This window comes from Canis lupus, chromosome 19, assembly GCF_048164855.1.
Source record: "Canis lupus baileyi chromosome 19, mCanLup2.hap1, whole genome shotgun sequence".
NCBI classification, from domain to species: Eukaryota; Metazoa; Chordata; class Mammalia; order Carnivora; family Canidae; genus Canis; species Canis lupus.
In genome coordinates this window covers 56,835,133-56,850,526 of record NC_132856.1, presented here as the reverse complement: position 1 = coordinate 56,850,526, position 15,394 = coordinate 56,835,133, and the positions used below count along the sequence as shown (strand labels likewise).

The following is a 15,394-nucleotide window of genomic DNA, read 5'->3' as shown; positions in this document are numbered from 1 at the left end:
CCTTGGCTTGTGCCACACAGTCCCACACCTGAGCAACTGCACACCCGGCACCCTGCAGCTAAGACCCACCCCAGGCCTGAACAGAGGCCATAGGCCTTTGGACAACACAAAGCACCTTTATTCTAGAGCACGAACCCCAAAGGGCAAAGCAAGTGGATGTGCAGGTCCGGCTAATACAGCTGCATATCCTCGGGGACCCTGAGTCCAGGATGTACAAGGTGGCGGGGGAGTGGGGGGTGCTCACGTTTCAAAACCCCAGAGGCCACTGGGCAAAACATGTGCTTCTGCGGGTTTTGATGTGCTTCTTGGGGTGCAGGGATGGGGGCCGCAGTCAGCTGAACCCAGCTGGGGCTAGTGGGACCTGAACTGGATTCCAGTCCTCATTGTCCCGGGAAGGACTGGGGAGAGTCTGAGAGCAGTGAAGCGGGTCTGGGATTCTGAATTCAGCTCCCCCCACCCCCAGCCCTGTCCCCCGGGCGAGGTCACCGCGTGGGCTGTCAGCGCGCACACGCGGCCACGAGGGGGCAGCAGGGATCCCGGGACACTGGCCCTCGTGGCCTCTGCTGCCCCGCTGGCCCCACATGGTCAGAAGTCCAGCTCTGGCATCAGGGTGTGCTTGGGGCGGCCGGGGGGCGGGGGCTCCTCCTGGGGAACGTCCTCCGGGAGGGCCGTCCCGTCCCCGTGCTGGGCCTCCCAGGCCCTCTGCTGCGCCGGCCAGTCCAGGTGAGCCCAGCGGGGGTCAGGGCCCCCCACCACCTCGTCCACCAGGGCCTCCAGGTCAGGCGGGGGCGCGGGCCGCTCCACGAGGATGGGCGCGAAGGGCCCCACCAGCCAGGGGAGCGGCACGGCCTGCAGCACCAGCTCCAGCAGCTCGTCCACGCAGGCGTGCGCCCGGGCCACGCTGCCTCGGCCCTCAGCCAGGGCGGCGGCCGGCACGTCCCCGAAGCAGCGGGCGTCGGCGAAGGCGGACTGCAGGGCGTCCACACTGCGCCGCACCTCGGCCACCTTGTCCTGGGCGCCCCGGGGCAGGCCCCGCACACTGGTCTCCAGCGCGTCCACCGTTCCCTGCAGCTCCCTCATCAGGCTGCGGGACAGCACCAGCGTCTCCAGCTCCGCCTGTGGCAGAGGGGAGGGGCCTCAGTGTCCCAGACCGGCGCTCTGCCTGCCTCAGTTTCCCCATGGATGCTCCCAACAGCTGGCCTCAGCACTTGGTTTGAGACAGCTGGAGCCCGGCCCCTGGCAACCCTGGGCAGATCCAGAAGGCACCCCACCCCCCCACATCCCCCTTGGTCACCCTCTCCCCGCCACCCTACCTGGCTGCGGCGGCGGCGGCCGTTCTCTGGGGAGTGCTGGTTCCAGTCCTCCCAAAGCTCGTGCACCTTCCCAGGGCGGGCCGGGGCCGTGGGGGTCGCCCCACACTGCATGAGGTTGATCTGAGGGGACGGAGGCAGTGGTAGTTAGAGCTGGAGGATTTGGGGGCTCGGGGGTGGGGGGCCCAGCACTCTAGCCTGGATCTGGTCTCGATGAACATCTAGAGAGCATCTTCTTCCCTGCAGCCTTCCCCGCCTACTGATCTAGCCTGGCCCACCAGCCCGGTCTCTCCTCTGCTCTTGGCCAGACCCTGCGCCCCGTGGTTCCCCTGAAGCTCAGACTCACTTTGGCCATGCTGCTCCGTCTGCCAGGGACAGGTTTCCCTCCACCCCACGCCCCTGTCTGGCTCACTCCAGTTTAAGTTTCAGTGTAGATGCCTCTGCCTCCAGGAAGTCTTCCCTGCTCCCCTCCTGGCTGGGCAGATTCCACAGCACCTGCATGTTCTCCATCATGACCCTGGTCCCCCTACTGCGCTGTGAGTGTCCTGAGGGGGCCACTGCGCCCTCTTCGGTGCCCAGGACAAGGCAGGCATCAGAAGATAAATAGAAATAAATTGGAGTCCATCCGCGCTCCGGAAATAGGACTCAGCCTTAGAAGGGAGGGACATCCTGACACCTGCTACAACGTGGATGCACCTTGAGGACAGCGTGCCCGGTGACGTAAGCGGCCTCGGGTGCTCATCGGCGCACTCTGGTGGCGGCTGCGGGGAGGGCAGAGCGGGGTCCCGGATGGAGCTGGGGGACCGGCTGGACCAGGCCGCAGGAAGAGGAAGGGGGGCTGTGGGCAGAGCTGCGGCACCCGCCGCTGTGCGGGGCGTGAGAGCGGAGGAGAGAGGGGAGTGGAGGGTTGCTCCCGGGCTTTGACCTGACCCCCCTGCAAGGACGGAGGCGAGACGCAGGAGGAGCAGGTCAGGGGCATCTGAACTCAGCAGTTCAAAGGGAGGGATGGACAGTGAGTGAGGGAATAGTCTAGAACCTACAGGCTGCGGAGGATTGGGATGGGTGGCAGGTGCGCGGGGGAAGCGGTGCTTTCTCTCCTGAGCTACCCTGTCTATAAATTCCAGGTCCTACATCTCCTTCGCCCGGAGACCCCCTCCTGTCTCCCCAGGCTGAGTCTTGACCCCCACCCTCGAGCTGCCCCAGCCCCATGTCCCCGCTCTGCCCCAGCCCTGAACACACGCGGCTGGAGGCAGCGGGGCCCGGCTGTGCCTCCCCGCTGCAGACCAGCTCAGGACCAGGTACGCAGCTGGCACTCAATCCATGCCTACTGGCCTGCGTCTCGGGGCGGGGGTGGACAGAGGCTCTCACCAGCTCCAGCGTCTCCTGCAGCTGGGCCAGTGTGTCCTGGGCGTGGTGTTTCTTCTGCCTCAGTTTCCCCAGGGAGTGTTCATAGGCCAGGTGGCGGAGCCGTGCTGACAGGGAGCCCAAACGCACAAAGTAGCCCTGATGTCTCCTCTGCTCCTCCACCGAGCCCACTTCCGGGCCCTCGGCCTCGGCTGCCAGGGCCGCTGGAGGATGGGACGGAGGAGAGGTCAGCGTGGTCGCCTCTGCACATCTGCTCACCCTCCTTCTGGGTTCACAAGCCCACGGGCTCCCAAATTTATCGTTTTCCTTTACTGCTATCAATTCGTTTAACCTTCCCCAGACCCTACGACATGGGCACTGCTATCAGCCCCATTTACAGGTGAAGAACACCGAGGCAGAGGGAGACGATGTGCAAGAGGCAGACCTGGGATTCCAGCCCAGGCACCCTTGACCCCTCTACTAAATGGTCTGTTAAGAATACACTTGGCGGGGCAGCCCCGGGGGCTCAGCGGTCTGCCTTCAGCCCAGGGCGTGATCCTGGAGTCCCGGGTTCGAGTCCTGCGTCGGGCTCCCTGCGTGGAGCCTGCTTCTCCCTCTCCCTCTGCCTATGTCTCTGCCTCTCTGTGTCTCCGATGAATAAATAAATAAAATCTTTTTTTTTAAAGATTATTTATTTATTTATTTATTTATTTATTTATTTATTTATTTATTATGAGAGACACAGAGAGAGGGGCAGAAACACAGGCAGAGGGAGAAGCAGGCTCCATGCAGGGAGCCTGACATGGGGCTCGATCCTGTGTCTTAGGATTAAGCCCTGGGCTGAAGGAGGTGCTAAACCACTGAGCCACCCAGGCTACCCTAAATAAAATCCTTAAAAAAGAAAAAAAAGGAATACACTTGACAAGTGTGTGGCACACAGTAGGTGTTTCATAAATGCCTCACAGCCTTTCTGCGGAGGAGGGAGTGCCTTGACGCGTCCCCCAAGTGCCATAAGGCAGGGGGGTTGAGAAGTCAGATCGTCTCCAGGGTCAGGCAAGATGTAGAAAGCTGGAGAATGGTGTGTTTGGGTTTTTTTTTAATAAGATTTTATTTTTTAAGTAATCTCTACCCCCAACGCGGGACTCAAACTCACAGCCCCAAGATCAAGAGTGGCCCACCCCACAGACTGAGCCGGCCAGGCGCCCCAGGAGAGAGCAGATGCCTTTCAGCTCGAGTGTTTCAGGCTGGAGGACAGGCCGCAGCTCGGGATCAGGAGGGCGCGATCTCATTGTTAGATGCACGGGATGAGTTAGAGCACTCTAGGCCCTGCCTAGGCAGCGCTGCAAGCAGGAGGGCCGCCAGTTCGAGGCTGTGGCCCTCACCTGCGTAAGCCCCGTGCCCGCTCCGGGTCTGCGTGGTCTGATTTCTAGGAGGATGCGGGTCGGGGGCTGCAGGGGTGGATGGGACGTCAGGGCTGGGCTCCCCGCCCTGTGACCCACTGGAGTCCCTGCAAAGTGCTGGAGCTATGTGGCCCGTGACCTCCGGGCATGCGGGCTGGGCAGAGGGACTGGGGAGCAGTGGGGGGGGGGCAGCCTCACCCAGCTCGTCCTCAGTCATGGGCAGGAAGTGGTCCACCAGCTCCTCTGACTTGCCCAGCACAACGTCCACGGCGTGGCTCATGGAGCGCTTCAGGTCTATACTCCAGCGGCGGCCCTGCCGCGCCAGGCCCACCACGCCCGTCACGCCGCTGGCCACCGTGTCCTTGGCCGAGGTCACCACCTGGTGGGAGGGGGCCCCCTCCAGGTTCTGGCTCCCTTCTCTTACCCAGCTCCTCAAGGCTGGGTGTCAGGGGTCCCTGGCCCTTCCTGACGCGGGACCTCAATTTCCCTTCTGTAAAATGAGGGGAAATAGAGGTTCTCCCTCCCGGGGTTGTTGAGGGGATTATGGGCACCCACTGCCACATCTTCAGTGCTCGGTCAGCTCGGCGGGGGCTGATCATTGTAACTTGGCCAGTGTTGAGTAGGCCCCAAACCCGACTCAACCCCAGTGTGGTGGGCCCAGGTCCTGGGCTGGTCCCTGAGGAGGCTGCGCTGCTCCCTCCCACCGCCACCCCTCTCTGGCTCCCACCGTAGGGGTCCCCACCCTACCGTGTCCGAAGGTTGCTGGAGAAAAGGCAGCTTCTCCAGCTTGTCCAGCCCCCTGCAGGCGAGATTGTTCACTGTGGCCACTGGAGGGGAGAGGCAGGGAGTGAGGGCAAGGGAGGCAGGGAGGATGGAGGGAGGCGCGGGGGGTGGGGGGGTCCCTGAGGGTGTGGGGGGAGACACAAGGCTGGGCCCCACACCCCCTGCCCTCCTGGCCTCAGCCCTGCCACCTGGCTGCTGCCAGCGCCAAGGTGACTCCTGCCCCGTGCCGGCTGGGAGGGCCCAGCGGGCAGGCTCAAGGTCACGCAAACTGGCTGAGAAGGAGGCGGGGTAGGTGGGGAGGCCCAGGGCTGGGATGGGACCTCGGTCCACCAGAAGCCAGGGGTCTTTCCACCCCACCCCCACCCCTCTGTCAGGTTGGGGCCCTCAGCTGGCACAGGTGCCTGGGGAGATGTGGGGCTCAGGTCGCCGTGGGGGCAATGACAGAGAGACAGATGGGGGAGGGAGGTGGACAGGAAGGAACCAGAGGTTCGCCAGGCCGCTGGATGAGGAACGACCTCCACAAACAGCTAAGGGTGGAGGTCCGGGAGATGAAACCGGAGAGGGATGGTGGGGCTGGGGTGTAGGTAGAATGGGGGATGGGGGGGCAGGGAATGGGAGATGGTGCTGGTGGGATGAGGGAGGACCAGACGGGTGGATGGGGTACAGGCAGGTGCACGGACTAAAGGCATCCACATGGGTGGGACTGCGGGGCTCCCACCTCAGCAGGTGCACTCCAGAGCATGGGGGGGGGCAGCGGGGCAGGACCCAGGGGTCGGGGGGTGCTCACGCTGGGGCTGCAGGTGGCTGAGCAGCGGCTGGGCGTGGTCCAGGGCCCGGGTGGTGAGGCCGCACACGCAGTGCTCGGCCAGGCGGCAGGCAGAGCCCAGCAGCGGGTGCCTGTCCTTAGCAGCACTGTAAGCATCCAAGACGGCGGTGCACGTGGTCCTGACCAGGGGCAGGGCCACCACGCGCTGTACCGCGTTCTGCGGGGAGGTGGGGGCATCAGAGGGGTCCCCCGAGAGTGTGGGGAGCTCCGCTGCACCTCTGTCCTGCTTCCCTGCCCCGGGCCAGGATGAGGGGCGGGCGGGAGGGTTGAGGGACTGCAAGCTTAACTTGGGGCTTCGGCCTTCCCATCTGTAAAATGGGTTTCTAGGGCTGGGTGAGTCGTGGAGCCCACATGCGTGAAGTGCGGGGAGCAGGGACTGATGCAGAAATGTGGCGTGATTGCTGTCCTTTGTGCTGCTGCCGTGGAGGGCGCCGAGGTGCTGGACACGGGACGGGTAGCCGCAGAGACCCAGAGGTGGAGGTGTGCGGGGGGTGGGGGGGTGGGGGGAGAATCTCCCCGCCCGGGGGCATCACTGTGCAGCTCTGAGCCCCCTCCATGGTCCAGCGAGGATAGGAAGGGGCGGGGGTACCTGGTCTGAAACTGTCCCAGAAGTGATATCCCCGCCCCCCTTCCCTGTGCCCCTGCTCTGCTGGGGGGCAGCCCCTCACCTGCTGGTCCTGCTCACACAAGCTGGTTGTGGGGGGCTGAGCAGCCTCGTGGTCTGACATGCCTGCTGCAAACACCCTGCAGGGCAGGACAGGGTGAGAGGGACCTCTCCGCACCAGCCCTCCTGGGTCCCACCTAGGCCTTGGGGTCTGTCCTGCTGGGCTTGGGCAGGTACTCTTCTCTCTTGGGACCTCAGTTGTTTTTTTTTTGTTTGTTTGTTTGTTTGGTTGGGTTTTTTTGTTTTTTTTTTAAGATGTTATTTATTTATGATAGACATAGAGAGAGAGAGAGGCAGAGACACAGGCAGAGGGAGAAGCAGGCTCCATGCCGGGAGCCCGACGTGGGATTCGATCCCGAGGCTCCAGGATCGTGCCCTGGGCCAAAGGCAGGCGCTAAACCGCTGCGCCACCCAGGGATCCCCGGGACCTCGTTTTTGGTAATGATAGGAGCAGCTGGGTGGTTCAGTCGGTTGAGTGTCTGACTCTGGGTTTGGCTCAGGTCATGACCTCAGGGTCTTTTTTCTTTTTTTTAAGATTTTATTTATTTATTCATGAGGGACAGAAAGGCAGGGACACAGGCCGAGGGAGAAGCAGGCTCCTCGCAGGAAGCCTGATGTGGGACTTGACCCCCAGACCGGGATCACGCCCTGAGCCAAAGGCAGATGCTCAACCGCTGAGCCACCCAGGGGTCCCGATCTCAGCAGGGTCTCGAGATGGAAGCTCAGGTTGTGCTCCGCGCGCAGGGGGGCATCTGCTTGAGGATCCTCTCCCTCTCCCTCTGCCTCTCCCTGGCTTGTGCATACTCTGTCTCTCAAATAAATAAATCTTTTTTTTTCAAATAAATAAATCTTAAAAAAAATAGGATGATGATAATACCTACCTCCCAGCATCACGAGGGACATGGACAATGTATGCACAGGCTCTGTACACAGTAGGTGTACACTAGAGAGCTCTGCAAGGTGGGGATATTGTAGTGATTCAAAGCATGGACTCTGGAGATGGAAAGACCTGGGTTCAAATCCTGCCATTACCTGCTGTGTGACTTTGGGCAAATGCCTTCACCTCTCTGAGCTGTTTCCTCTTCTGCAAAGGAGGGGAGGTCCCTGCTGCCCCTGTCCAGCCCCCAACTCATCCTTCCCCAACAAACTGCACAAGCAGCTCCCGGCAGGGGTGGAAGTGGAAGCTGCTGATTCCCAATAAACGCACTTCCTGACAGGGAAACCGAGGCAGCCGTGGCGATTCCAAGGCCACTCATGTAAGCAGACTCAGGGTGGGGAGTTCGAGCTGAGACTCCCCGCTCCCTCGCAGTTCTTTCCCCATCCTCACCCTGCGCCCTCGGAGCCCTGGTCCCCGCCCAACTGGGTCCCCAGCTTCAGCCAACTGGGCCAAGGGTCTCGGCCACCTGCTCCGGCCCGTCATCCCCCTCCCCTCTCACACCGCTGGATCCCCTCCTGCCCACCTGATCCGGAGCCCCCAGCCCTACGGGGCTCTCCCGGACGCCCTCCGCAGGGCACTCACCTGGGCGCGCGCAGCCCCTGCCCCCAGCACCGCGGCGGACCCCGGACTCGGGCTCCAGGCTCCGCCCACCGCCGGCCCCCCTTATAGCAGCCGGGGGGGGCGGGGCCTCGGGTACTGACCAATGGGGAGGGGCTGCGCGGAGGCGTGTCCCCGGGGGCGGGGCTCCAAGCCCACCCTCCCCACCCGCGCGCCTCTCCGGGGCTCGCGGGGGCGCTCCGCGGTTGTCATAGTAACTTGCGGACGCCGGATGCCCCAGGATTGAGCTACTCCCGTTGGCCGGATCTGACCACCTGTCACCCTGCTGTCATCGCGGAGACGGTAGAGGACAATCACTGCCCCCACGACTTCGGGCCGAGGCGTGACCTTGGGCAAGTCCTCAAGGTCTTTCTTGTTGTTTTAAAATATCTGTCCTTTAACTCGGCCAGGATTCTGGCTGGCCCATGCCCTTGGATCCCCATTTTGCAGATGAGCAGACTGAGGGATCTGATTCAAACCCGGCTCTGCCAGACTCCAGGCCCCTCCCTGGCTTTCATCATCGTGGAATGACCACCATCGTGGGCATGCCCATTCTTCCAGGGAGCATGTCCCCAAACACCAGGGTTCCCCCCCAAATCGGACTCTGGCTCCCAGCATGCCCAGCCCTGTGTCCACAGGTGGCTCAAGGTTCCGAGTTGGAAGAACACAGGCTCCAGGCCTCTGCCCATGCCTTGAGCTCCACCCAACCTGCCCAGGCCTGCCCTGGGTGGCTATCCCCCTGGGTTGTCATGGGCCAGCATGACAAATTGTTTGGAGACCTGAAGCAATCTGGTTTAATTTAAACCTTCCCCAGGACACAAGCTCTGGCAGGAATCCACCGGTAAAATGACACTCTGGGCAATGGTCAGAGTTTTATTTCCAGTTAAGTCCTGGATGGGGGGAGGGGGAGGAGAAGCCGAGGGCCATCAGATCCCAACTGTTATCCCTTTGGAAGCTCACGTCCTACACCCCAGACCCTGGATCAGGCCTCTTCTTGCCTTCTCCTTCATCCGGAGGACTAAGAAGAGAACCTGGGAGATGCTGGGAACACAGTGAATTCCAATAGTCCAATCCCATTCCACACTTATTAACCCCTCAGGTCCGTCTCCAAACTGAGAGATGCTGGCTACCAGGGAACCCAGTCCCAGTCCCTGCATTTGGAGAGCCCCCTGAAGTGGGGGAGCAGAGCCAGATAGAGACAACCCAGAGTGGCCAGGGCTGGGCCAGCGGGAGGCCGAGCAGGCTGAGGGAGCCTGGAGACCAGGAGATCTGGAAAATAGGGAGACATTCTTTTTTTTTTTTTTTTTTTTTTAAGTAGGCTCCATGCCCAGTGTGGGGCCCTGAGATGAAGAGTTGCATGCCCTACCGGCTAAGCCAGCCAGGTGCCCCCAGGGAAAGATTCTTGGAAGAGGGTACAAGGAGGCCAGAGAGCCCACGGTGTGTTTTAGGAAGCGTGAGCCAAGCCAGCCCCGGCAGCTCCGGAAAGCTGAAGGTGAATGATTTGCCAAGGAGCATGCAGCGTCCTGCCAGGCCCGTCTCCCCACCGCAGCCCCAGGCCTCAGTGTGACTCGGCTGCTTCTAGGAGCGTCTGGCCCTTCAAGGCTTCGGGCCGAGCGCAGCGGGTGTCGTTCCTGGAGAACATCTTGTCTTTATTGGCCACAAGCCACCGATAGAGGTCGTCCAGGTTGTGATCACAGATCCAGGGGTTACCAGAGATGTCAAAGCCGTCCTCCATGTCCCGGGTGGGCTGCCCCAGGGATGTCCAGAGCCCCTTGGGCACGCTGGTGAGCGAGTTGTTGGAGAGGTCAAGCATGTCCAGCTGCTGCAGACCTCGGAAGGCACCGGCCGCCACCGCGGCCAACTTGTTGTCGCTCAGGAAAAGGTAGCGCAGGCCTGGCTGGGGTGCCAGGAGCCCCTCTTCAAGCACTTGCAACCTGTTGCCCTCCAGATGCAGCCTTTCCAACTGCAGGGGGCCCCTCAGGAGGTCCGGGGGCAGAGTCTTCAACTGGTTATTACTGAGGTCAAGGATGCGCAGGGCGGTGACGTTGGCCAGCAGCCCGGGGGGCAGTGTCTGGAGGTGGTTCCCGGACAGGTCCAGATGCCCCAGGGCTTTCAGCCCGCACAGCCACGAGGGCTCCAGGACTTCCAGCCGGTTTTCCTTCAGCACCAGGGTGTGGAGAGCAGCCGAGACCCGGAACAGGCCGGGGGGCAGCTGGGTCAGGGCATTGCGGGTCAGGTCGAGCACTTTCAGCAGAGGCACCGGCAGCAAGAGCTTGGGCGAGAGGCTCTCCAGCTGGTTGGTGGAGAGGTGCAACTCCTGGAGGTTAGAGACGCCCTGGAGGGTGTCAGGCCGCAGCTGGGTGAGGTTGAAGAACTCCACCACCAGGTGGACGGTGTCGGAAGGGAAGTGGTGAGGGAGTTTGGCAGGTGGGTGGCAGGAGACGGAGCTGCCGTTGCTGGACGGGAACACCAGGCAGGTGTCACGGTCCGGGGTGACCCCCTGGGCTGAGGCCACGGAAAACAGCAGCAGGAGCAGTGTTTTGGAAAGATGGGAGCTCAGACCTCCTGGGCTGTAGACAGTGACAGAAGAGACACCTAGTTCGATGAAAGCATCCCAAGAATCCGCTATTTCTTGTCTCCACTTCCCCCATCTTGGACCATGCCACCTCCTTGCTCCCCTCGACTAGGGCATCACCTCCTGCTCCTCCCCTGGCCTGCCCCTCATGCCTCCCCCAACTGCCAGAAGTAGCTGCTATTCCCCAGAGCAGTCTAACTCTGAAAACGGAGTTTCTCAGTCAGACCCATAACTGCTACCCTTCTTCATTGGCAGCTCAGCTCCATTGGGCTGTTAATTATTTGCAGTCTCATTTGCTAATTTCTTCTGCTCTAGCTTGTTTTCTGGGTCATTTTCTATCTCCCTGGCTCCATATTTTGAAGGCAGAGCCAGCGAACTCCTACTTAGCCTGCAAAGCCCCAGCTCCAATGCTTCCTTTTCCATGAAGGTTTCTCTGACTTTCCCAAGGTTCCCCCTCTGGGGTCCGTCTCTTTCTGTCTGGCCCTGAACCAGCAAGGTTATATTTCTGTGGCCTGTTCCATCTTGCTCCAAAATGCTTGGAACAATCCAGGACTCAGAAAGGAACTCTAAACATGAAAAGTGTATTCTGCTTTGTGCAGATCTGGGGCAGGCTTTTGGCCTTGGGATGGAGTGGTTTGCAGTTGGCACCATAATCCTCGGAGGGCTGGGGCTTCTGCGCTTCCTGGTCTGCCCAGCAGGCCTCTGATGGGGTGTTGGTCGGGCAGTGCTGGGGTCTTCTACCTCTCTGTCTGGCCTGGGGTGGGGGAGACTCACCTCTGGCTTTGCTCTGGGCTCCAAGGGGACATAATGGCCTCTCTCTTTTCCATCTGTGTTCCCTTGGCCCGGTGAGGTAGCCTTATACCCTTGGACCGAGGACAAGGCCGCCAACCACAGGGAAGTCCTTACCCACATCCTGTTCCCGTTAGTGACTGGACCTGAGCCAGGCAGGGGAAACAGAGTCGTCAAAATTGCAAAACTGCTTCCTGGCAGTGGGAGGGCAGCAGGGAGTTGCCTGCCCCTTCTTTCCCTGCTTCTACCCAGTTTTTCATTTCCCTGAATCCTGCTTTTGGAGTGTGGGCACCCAAGAGTCTCTGGGGCTGAATCCCCGCTTCCTCCAGTCCAGGAATCAGAGGTTGGGTTCACAAGGCACCATTTTTAGAGGACAGCTCGTTAAGCAAGAGATACTCTTTGCACTAAATTTGAGCAACCAGGAAGCTCAACGAAGAGAACAAAAAGCATTTGTGTTGAATTTATGACATGTTGTTGGCCTTTTTAAAAAATGAAATAATTTCTAAAAATTAGATTTCAAAAGTAAGCAATGCCAAAAGCCTCCACAATCTTTGAACAATGGCCTGGGAGGTACTGAACCTGGCTCTGGCTCCCAGCTCCGCTAGGAATGGCTTTATTTTGTGATCTTGGGCAAGTGGCTTCAGTTTTCTTGGCCTCAGTTTCCATATCAGTGGAGTTGAACTCAATCTCCAAGGGCCCCTTCTGCTTTTTCTTTCTTCATCTGAAGCTAATGTGCTGTTTGTTTTGGATCCTTCTCATTCCCTAATAAATGCATTTGGAAGCTACAAATTTCCCTTTGAGAACTGCTTTGGCTGCACCTCACGGGTTTGGCTATACAGTGCTTTCATTCTTGTCACATTCTAAACATTCAGGTGAAAAAAAAAAAACACAAAACATTCAGGTGTGATGTGTTATCTTTACCTGCACCCAGGACTTTGGTCACGTCTGGCCATAGTCTCTTCTCCCCGGCCAATCTCTGGAGTTTTGTCTCTATTGAGCTGTAAGAATGAATATGAGTTCTGTCTTGTGGACACACTGGTTCAGAGACACACATGCAGGCTGATCGTGACAGGCATAAAGAAAGACAGATGGAGGGGGGCCTGGGTGGCTCAGTCGATTAAGTGTCTGCCTTCGGCTTAGGTCATAATCTCAGGGTCCTGGGATGCAGCCCCACATCGGGCTCCTTGTTCAGTGGGGAGTCTGCTTCTCCCTCTCCCTCTGCTTCTCCTCCTCCTTGTGCTCTCTCTCTCTCTGTCTCTCTCTGTCAAATAAATAAATACAATCTAAAAAAAAAAAAAGACAGATGGATATCCTCGTGAATACACAGGTAGAGATACCACACAGAGGGGAAAATGTGTAGGATCACACAGATACACAGACAAAGCAGGACATGTCAGACAGAATAACAGATCTGTAGAGGCGGACACGCAAAAACACATACCCACAAAAGTAGGCATAGGAGCTGAATAGACAGTTTTCCAAAGAAGACACCTAGATGGCCAATAGGTACATGAAAAGTGCTCAACGTCACTCATCATCAGAAAAATGCAGATCAAAACCACAATGAGCTATTACATCACACTTGTGAGAATAATCAGAATCAAGAAGACAAGAAATAACAAGTGTTGGCGAGGCTGCGGAGAAAAGGGAACCCTTGCGCACTGCCAGGGGGAAAGCAAATTGGTGCAGCCTCTGGGGAAGACAGTGTGGAGGGAGGGCCCTCAAAAAATTAAAAATAGAGATATATGACCCAGCAATCCCACTTCTGGGTATTTATCCAAAGAAAACAAAATGGTAACTTGAAAAGATATATGTATTCGTTTGTTTGTCAGAGTATTATTCACAATAGCCAAGACATAGAAACATCCTAAGGGTTATTGACGGATGGATAAAGAAGATGTGATTTAAACAAACAAACAAACAAACAAACAAAAACAACAACAACAAAAAAGATGTGATTTAAAAAAAAAAAAAAAAGAGGGGATCCCTAGGTGGCTCAGCAGTTTGGCGCCTGCCTTTGGTCCAGGGTGCGATCCTGGGGTCCCAGGATTGAGTCCCACGTCGGGCTCCCTGCGTGGAGCCTGCTTCTCTCTCTGCCTGTGTCTCTGCCTCTCTCTCCCTCTCTCCCTCTCTCTATGTCTATCATGAATAAATAAATAAAATCTTAAAAATAAATAAATAAATAAAAAGAAAGAAAATGTGACGCACAGACAGTGGAATATTCAAGCATAAAAAAGAAGAAAATGCTGCCATTTGCAACAATGTGGTTGAATCTTGAGGGTATTACCCTAAGTGAATTAAACCAGGCCAAGAAAGACAGATACCCTATACTCTCATTTATTTGTGGAATTAGAAAAAACCATAACTGAGAGCAGGATGGCAGGATGGCTGCCAGGGGCTACAGGGTGCACGAAATGGGGAGATGCTGGTCTAAGGGTACAAACGTGCAGTTCTTTTTTTTTTTTTTTTTTTTAGATTTAAAACATTTATTTATTTGTGAGAGAGGGAGAGGAAGAGCACCAGCAGGACAAGGGGCAGAGGGAGAAGGAGAAGCAGACTCCTCGCTGAGCAGAGAGCCTGAGGCAGGGCTCCATCCCAGGGCTCTGGGATCATGACCTGAGCCGAAGAAGTCACACTTCACCAACTGAGCCACCCAGGCGCCCCCAACCCGCAACCCCATTTTTTCTTTAAAAATTTATTTATTTACTAGAGAGAGAGGGAGGGACAAATGTGCAGTTCTAAGATGAATACACTCAGGAGGGGTCACATACAGCGTGGTGACTACAGTTAACATTACCGTATTATATACTTGAAAATTGCTAAGAGAGTAGATCTGCAATATTCTCATCACTCACACACCCGGGGACCTACGGGAGGAGATGCATTAATGGTGGTAATCCTCGTGCAATATGTGCACACATCAAATCACTGGGTTGTGCGCCTGGAACTCAATGCCGTCCATCAAACCTCTCTCAATAAGGCTGGAGAAACGACACAGGTTCAGGAGGAGCCATGGGATGTCATCGCGGTGCTTTGTGTCACTTTGTTTACTAACAGTGTCCCCCAGCACAAGGGGGAACCGGATCTGTCCTGTCCACTGTCCGGTCCCCAGAGCCCAGCACACAGCAGATGCTTCACGGACGCGGGCGGGAAGGGAGGAGTGTGAACGTAAAGGCATAACGCTGAAGAGATCTCTTAAAGTGAAATCAGATCCTGCTCCCTGCTTAAAACCCTCTGATGGTTCCCTGTCGCACTTAAAATAAAATCTGTAAGGCTGGGGTGGGGGTGGAGGTGAGGAGTTAATGTTTAATGGGGACTGAGTTTTACTTTGGAAAGATGCGAAAGTTCTGGGGATGGATGGTGGGGGTGGGTGCCCGGCGGTGTGAACGGACTTCATGCCATTGAGCTGTGTGCTTTAAGAAACGGTACCAAAAAAAAAATAAAATAAAATAAAAATACAAATAAATAAATAAATAAATAAATAAATATACCAATGGTGCATTTGAATTGATGTAGATTTACGTGGATTTTACAACCAAACAATTTCACATTCCTCACCTGTGAGGCCCTGCCTACCTGGAGCCCTGGCCCTGCTCTCTCTCCTCATCTGCACCTGCTCCTGCCCAGCCCTCCCTCCCTGCGCTGCTGGGGGCCACTGTGGCCGCCCTGCCCCTCCTCCAAGCACGTCCCCACTGCAGGCCTTGCACCGGCTCTTCCCTCTGCCTGCACACCTCCCCACAGCTGCTTTCTCACATGTCACCTCTCAGCTCAAGTGTCACCTCCTCCGGAGGTCCTCCTTGACGACCTCCTCCCCCACCCCATCACCCCTGACCTAACTCGTTATCTGGCCTTTTCACTGCGCATGTCACTACTTCAAATCCAGGCCTAGGGCAGCCCCCGTGGCTCAGCGGTTTAGCGCCGCCTTCAGCCCAAGGTGTGATCCTGGATACCTGGGATCGAGTCCCACGTCGGGCCCCCTACGTGACCCCTGCTTCTTCCTCTGCCTGTGTTTCTGTGTCTCTCATGAATAAGTAAATAAAATCTTAAAAAAAAAAACAAACAAACCACAAATCCTAATTTGTGTGTATGGGGTCGATCCCCACCACCCCCCCACCTCACCCACCCCAGGCTGTGAACTCCACGAGGACAGGGATCTTGGTCCCAAACAT

At 57.5% G+C, this 15,394-nt stretch overlaps 2 protein-coding genes across 2 annotated transcripts; both read right to left on the bottom strand.

The window, feature by feature from the left end:
• Positions 1 to 96: 96 nt before the first annotated feature.
• PLIN5 (perilipin 5) lies at positions 97 to 7,970 on the bottom strand. The gene is made up of 8 exons (XM_072787739.1): positions 7,847 to 7,970; positions 6,332 to 6,407; positions 5,625 to 5,820; positions 4,802 to 4,881; positions 4,253 to 4,433; positions 2,679 to 2,878; positions 1,314 to 1,433; positions 97 to 1,116 (listed from the first exon to the last, which is right to left on the bottom strand). Exons 2-8 carry the CDS (start codon positions 6,389 to 6,391, stop codon positions 586 to 588), a joined length of 1,368 nt encoding a protein of 455 aa, XP_072643840.1. The 5' UTR covers positions 6,392 to 6,407; positions 7,847 to 7,970; the 3' UTR covers positions 97 to 585.
• Positions 7,971 to 8,720: 750 nt separating this feature from the next.
• Positions 8,721 to 11,364, bottom strand: LRG1 (leucine rich alpha-2-glycoprotein 1). Its single transcript, XM_072787738.1, has 2 exons — positions 11,211 to 11,364; positions 8,721 to 10,431 (listed from the first exon to the last, which is right to left on the bottom strand). Exons 1-2 carry the CDS (start codon positions 11,261 to 11,263, stop codon positions 9,420 to 9,422), a joined length of 1,065 nt encoding a protein of 354 aa, XP_072643839.1. The 5' UTR covers positions 11,264 to 11,364; the 3' UTR covers positions 8,721 to 9,419.
• Positions 11,365 to 15,394: the final 4,030 nt, after the last annotated feature.

Excerpts from the sequence above, each read along its gene's own strand:
- PLIN5 (XM_072787739.1), bottom strand. The coding sequence starts at position 6,391 with ATGTCAGACCACGAGGCTGCTCAGCCCCCCACAACCAGCTTGTGTGAG. Across the intron at positions 1,434-2,678 it reads TGCAGGAGACGCTGGAGCTG|ATCAACCTCATGCAGTGTGG; the intron begins GTGAGAGCCTCT and ends CCGTCCCCTCAG. Across the intron at positions 1,117-1,313 it reads GCCGCCGCCGCCGCAGCCAG|GCGGAGCTGGAGACGCTGGT; the intron begins GTAGGGTGGCGG and ends CCTCTGCCACAG.
- LRG1 (XM_072787738.1), bottom strand. The coding sequence starts at position 11,263 with ATGGAAAAGAGAGAGGCCATTATGTCCCCTTGGAGCCCAGAGCAAAGC. Across the intron at positions 10,432-11,210 it reads AGCCCAGAGCAAAGCCAGAG|CCCAGGAGGTCTGAGCTCCC; the intron begins GTGAGTCTCCCC and ends CACTGTCTACAG.